Source organism: Apus apus, chromosome 1, assembly GCF_020740795.1.
Source record: "Apus apus isolate bApuApu2 chromosome 1, bApuApu2.pri.cur, whole genome shotgun sequence".
In the NCBI taxonomy this organism is placed as follows: Eukaryota; Metazoa; Chordata; class Aves; order Apodiformes; family Apodidae; genus Apus; species Apus apus.
Window position 1 is genome coordinate 94,563,691 of NC_067282.1, and position 6,000 is coordinate 94,569,690.

Below are 6,000 nucleotides of genomic sequence, written 5' to 3' on the forward strand. Positions count from 1 at the left end.
AGCTTCTGCCAAATCCAACTGAGGTGTGCAATCTGAAGCATTAGCCAATGATTTGCACATCTAATTATTTTACAGATCATCTAGTGAACATGGGAAGAGTTTGGGCATATTCCAGAATGACATTTTACATTCTTTCCCCTCGGTAGATGATCTCTGCTAACCTGATGCTTCCCAAGCTAAGGTAAATAGGCCTTCTCCTGAAGTGACAGGAGCACAAAAGAGAAGACCATGTTGTCTGAGAGCTGTGCCAGACTTGAAAGTATTTCCATCATGGTCAGAGATGTGAAAAAAAGCACAGTCCCCATCTCAGCAGTCAGCAATTGTTTAGGATGAGTGTGTCTGGCTACCTTTTAGATTTTTGCAGTTTATTCCTGATAGTAAAAACTTAGCAGGAGCCAGGAGGTGCTGGCTTCTTGTGGTCTCAGTGCTCCCTGTGACCTGCTCAGCATCACCTCGTGTCTGCAGGAGGTGACCTCTCCTGGCTCTTGTTGAGGCTGCACTTGTGGAGCCTCTCTCAGGAAACAGCTCCCGATGCCCCGTGTTGTACCTGCACTCCCTGGATGCCATTCCAAATCCCCTGAGGGCGCCTTTGGCAGCTTGTGGTAGGTGACTAACTCCAACCCTACTTGACAAAAGTAGTGCTGGCACAAGTTGCAATGTAGATGTGATTATCTTGATAAAAATTCCTCATGTTAGCACCAGTCATTCTGTTCAGCGACCTGATCCAGCCTATCCTAGTTAAAGTCGTCGTGTCTGAAATGAAGCCACAACAAAACACTAAGCAGTCAGAAGCTGGTTGTGTCTGTGCCATTTTGGATTACGGATCTTCCTACAATACATATTTGAATGGTGTATGAAATAGCCATTCAAACCTGATGGGAAAACATGGGGAAAGGATTTGGTCCTGTAGCAAGCAAAGCCCTGGGAAGTTTAGCCTGGGAGGGGAGCAGGAGGAGCATCAGCACAGAAGGAGCTTCTGCTTGGGCACCAGGCCATACCACAGGAGCTTCAGGTCATACAAAGGCACAGGGGACAGTGCGACCTCCCAGGATGTTGGTCATAACACGTGCACGTTGTTCATAACAGCCAGGCTTGCAAATTCAGAGGGCAGTCTGAAAACTAACCAACCTGCTCACTGTCTGCCTCATGCACCAGAAAAAACACTCTGCCACTGGAAAACAGTTCAGAATTATGATGAGGTACAAGCCAAAATAGAAATGAGCTCATTCTCCCCTATCTCTGTTGGCCTTCTATTGCAAACAGGAGCTAAGAGTCCCAAAAAAATTCCTTCATCAGGAAAGGAAACAGATATGACTTTGAGCCCACACACAAAGAAAAGTTCTGCTCAGAAAGTACTGCTATTTTTAGTTGTTTTTCAAATGAAAACTATCCTAAGCCCCAAACTCCAGTCTCCTCTGCTCCATTTAACTTTCCTTAAAACTATTTGCTGGCAAATGTTTCTGTGTGGAATAGAGGTGAGCTTCATACCTGAAATTTCTTCCCTTTTTTCCCTCCCTTCACATCAGTCTGAAAATCAATCAATCTGCCTTCACATAGTGCAGGGAACAGGTGCCAAGATCTAGGTATCTGAAGGGCCCATTCATCTAACAAAGAGTATGTGAGCTCTCAATGTCTGCACGATGCACCTGCTTTTAGCTCTTTTGAGACTAGCATGAAAAACTGTCTAGGGAAAAAATTATTGAAATGAGAAGGATGCAGCCCACCCCCAGCCAGCTCATCTCTTCCCATGCTGAGCACCTTCGCCTTCAGCAACCATTTCTCTCAGAGGCTTTGCAGAGGATGTCACTCAAGATTATTAACATTTATCAGAGAATTCATCCTCATTGAAAAACAGTATCTAGATGCAGTTTAGCATCTGACTGTAGCCTAGTCCTGAATTTGTAGGCCAGTTTTGTTTCCTGTCTGCTGCTTGGCACACTCCTTGTAGGGTGGGAAGCAAAGGGGCAGAAAACAAGAGGGTAGGTTCTCATGCTGTATGCAGCTTCATTGATGTTCCTGAACCTCCATGTGGGCTGGCATGTGAACCCAGTCAGGGGTCCAGAGATGCCTTTACTAGTATGTAGCAAGAAGTTGCCACATGATCTGTCCCTTTTGTTGTTTCAGTGATGTTTAGGTGAAAATTATTTGCTCTTTTACCAGTGCATCACATCCCTCAACTTGCTCTTCCTGCAGCACTCGCCCTTTTCTCCCTTCCCTGCCCACCCCAACTTCCTTTCAGTCTTCTTCCCATTTACTTTATTTCCTTTCCCACCTCCTTTTCCTCCTGCCCAGAGCTAACCCTGTGAGCATCACGCTCTTCAGAGCTATCCCATGCTACAGCATCCCAGTGCCATGCCTACTAGCATTTCAGATCTGTGAGGTGTGATGGAGGGAGGAGGATGAGTCACTGAGCACAGCCCTTCTCCTGGGGCTCCTGTGTTGCAGGGCCCTGCATTTGCCAGCTATTGGGGTTAGAGTGTTACTAGGGTGATGAAAGTCAAGGCAATGCCGTGGCAGCACCCCTAGATGGGCTGGTGTGGTGAGGTTAAGCAGCACATCTCTGCCTGGGGCTGCCTCATGCACCTGCTCTGCAAATGCTTCTGTCCTCTGCATGTGAAGGAGCATCTCTTGGCCACCAAGGAAGCTCAGGCTGGCTGCAGCACCAGGGCCAGGCTTGCACACCAGCAGGGCTGGCACTTGCCTGCCATGACTCTGGACACAGCCACCCACTCTGATCTCTGAGTGGTGGAGCCGCCTGCTCTGATCCCTTCAATACCACCATAAGAAACCAAATTAATAAATCTGGGGCTAGCAGTGGGATTGGTCATTAATGGGGATCTGATTTCTAAAACTAACAGTACACAATTTATCTGTTGTCTTTTCAGTTCCTAAATTTATTCTCACAGCTGTCAACTCCCTAGTCACAGATAGCAAGTCTTCCGTTAAACAGAACGATGGTACGTACCTTAAAAAAGTATGGTTTGCTGCTCTCCTTTGATTGAAATAGGACATATTTGAGCTGCAGAGCTTGGTCTGAGGGAACTGGGACAAGGTCATGGAAACCCTGCTTGAACAGTGGAGGCAGCATGATGGGCTGGGAGCAGGGCAGGATTCAAGCAATTCTGTGATACCCAGTGTGCTGTCTTCTAACTTTGATTGAACCATTGGAAGAGTAAAAGTGAAAGTGCATTTGTTTCAGGGCGAAGGGATTTTTAACAGTTTTGCCAACATCTGCTCTTCTTAAAGGCAAATCGAATTAACAATGTGGCTAATGCGTATTCACTGTCATCAGTAACAGGAGTGTACTGCAGTGATTAGACTGAGAAGCCCATTTGAGAGCTGTGAAGCTTAATGGAGTTAAATTATTTCAGAAAGCTTAATGGGAATAGGCAAGGGGTTTCACTTGGCAATAGATTATTTAAAATAATTTTGCCATTTTCTAGATATTCAATATTTTCAATGCTTTGTTATTTATACTTCATTTCAGTTTTATCATACACTGTTTGCTCTAATGTACAGCACAGTGCTGGCCTGCCTGTGTTTTAGACAGACTCGTTAGTTCAGAAGTTATTGGGTGAGTATCAGTTTAGTAGCTTCATCATCTGTGATATGACTGAATCTGCTTTCTTTCCTCATGTCACAGGTGTCAACCCTGATCCAAAGGAATCAAGACTTCCAAAGAAAGATGACATTTTTGTTAGCAACGCCTTGGCTACATTTGCATACATCAGAGGTAGGAAAATGAGGCTGAGAATGTTTGGTGCATCAGATTGTGACATTTCAGGAAAAGGGAGGATCGCCTCAGAAGGTCGCAACTGGTAATCCCATGTTTATAGTAACAGTATTATTACAATATAATCACCATCTTGTGGTTGGGACAATCACAGCATAATTGATATTTATAGAATATTTTCCATCTTGAAGGATCCAAACTCTTTCAGAGACTGAAGCCAAGATATTTTTTTTAATGAATATTTTCAATGGGGACTGTTGGTTGTTTGGTATTTTTGAAAACCTGGTCCTGATCTGGGAGCAGCACTGGAGACATCCATTTTTGGAAATGTTGGTTTGCATACCTTGGATCATCAAGGAACAATAAAAAAAAACCAAACAAACACCAACCCAAACCCAGCCATTTCTGGTATGGGACATGGCGGGTTTTGTGACTTAGCAACACTAAGGCAAATAAATTCATCATCACCAGCTCTGTAACACCATAGGAGAAGTCCTGAATTTTGGAAGTGAGCAAAGGCTGCTCTTGAGAAGCAGTTCTGGAGCCAAGAGTGCTGCTCTTCTGGAGAATGGCAAGAACCATGCAGCTGTCAAGCATCATTCCATGGCCTTTGCAAGGGCCTCCCCAGCCAACACGAAGGGCAGCCACAGGCTGCCAGCACAGCAAGGTGGACTGTGCCTGCCAGAGCACCCAGCTGCCCCCAGAAGCTCTCTCCAAACCCCCAGACCCCACCACCCTTCTGACTGTCCAGTAACCCTGAGCAGCCAGGGCTGGGCTTTACGGTCCCTTGAGAAAGGCTGTTTCCACGTCTGTCTCTCTTGTTACTATACTGAGAAGTGATCTCAGATTCTGTCAAGGAAGAAAAATGCTCCCTACCCTGCCTGGCCTGGAGATGCTGCCATGGTTTCGTGGAGCCATAGCTGCTCTTCCCATGCCCCCTCTTCAGGAGAGTAAGGCCTATTTTGGCAGGGTGGCTGGAAAAAAAAACAACAAGGGTATGCTTCTGGTAGCTGGTTGAGAATGCTAGCAAGCTGCTAATAAAAAGATGGGATGATGTTGTTACTTCATAATGTTATTAAGAGGCTGGGGTTTTTTGCACAGTAATTCGAAGAGGCAGAGATGGCAAGTGTGCAGACTGCATGTGCAGGGGGGGTTGGAACATGTCAAAAAAACCTCTCTTCAGCCCCCCACCCCCCGGCACACCCCACCATTGTGGCTACGCCATGCGAGGTGCTTCAGATACGGCAGCTGCTTGTTTTTGCAGCTGGGCTTTGGCAGGGTTTGTCAAGTGTTTAAGCAGTGGCTTTCTGATTTCAGATCACCCTGAAAGAGCTGCTCTCCTGTTTGTGTCCAGCGTTTGTGTGGGGTTAGTCTTCACGCTGTGTGCTTTGGTGTTCCGCGTGTCCTGCTCCAGGGACTTCCAGAAATTGCACAGAAAGAAGGATCACTTGGTGCCACAAAGTGATGAAGCATACAAGAGCAGTGAAAATGAGGAGGAGGAGGAGGATTCCCCTGATTCGGATGCCCAGGATGAGATATCAGGACTTTACAGACCTTCTTACTCAGGTTACAGTTCCACAGAGGCAGCAGAACTGGCTGAAAGGATAGAGCGCAGGGAGCAGATCATACAAGAAATTTGGATGAACAGTGGTTTGGATATGACACCTCCTAGAAATATGAATACATTTTATATTAATGAACAATAAGTGGCTTATTTTGGATGATGCTCTAGCCCTTTTTTTTAAAAAAAGAAATGTACCTTCTGTGAAGGAACATTTGTATCAGTGCATATAATTATTTGTAAAGTAAGAAAAAAATATATTCAATAAAAGAGTTTCAAACCCTTGACTGTCCATAAATCATTCTGTGAAAAACACTTTAACAAGCTTTCATAGTTTTAAGTTATGTTATGGATTACTCTTCACTGTAATATGGGATTGATTGCCATATGTAGGTTAAGGAATATTAAAAAAAGGACAAAAACATTTAAGCAGCATATCATGGAAAAACACCTATAGTAGGACATGATACTTGTAACCACTTAGTGTGTTGTGGCTCATAAATTACACAAGAAGGTTCTCTATTGAAGAGAAATATTAGTATTAATAATAGAGCGAGCAGGACAAAGCAAAATGAAACCCAGCTTTTCTGCTGTTTCCTTCACCTAACCTTTCCCTAATAAATCCCATTCCTCCAGTAACAGTGATAGAAATTACAAAGGAGTTAAATTCTGCTCACTTAAATCCAGCTGATGCAATTACTTAGGA

The 6,000-nt window shown here is 44.6% G+C and overlaps 1 protein-coding gene across 5 annotated transcripts in view; it reads left to right on the forward strand.

Annotated features, from left to right (window-relative positions):
• EVA1C (eva-1 homolog C) overlaps positions 1-5,579 on the forward strand; it is a 40,275-nt gene extending 34,696 nt beyond the window's left edge. For 3 of the 5 annotated variants that reach the window (XM_051640071.1, XM_051640085.1, XM_051640101.1), the window contains 3 exons: positions 2,886-2,957; positions 3,644-3,733; positions 5,051-5,579. In XM_051640071.1, coding sequence (XP_051496031.1) covers positions 2,886-2,957; positions 3,644-3,733; positions 5,051-5,439 — 551 coding nt within the window. In that variant the 3' untranslated portion in view covers positions 5,440-5,579. The remainder of the gene's footprint in view (positions 1-2,885; positions 2,958-3,643; positions 3,734-5,050) is intronic. The other 2 variants (XM_051640079.1, XM_051640093.1) reach the window with 1 other exon arrangement.
• The last annotated feature ends 421 nt before the right edge of the window (positions 5,580-6,000 follow it).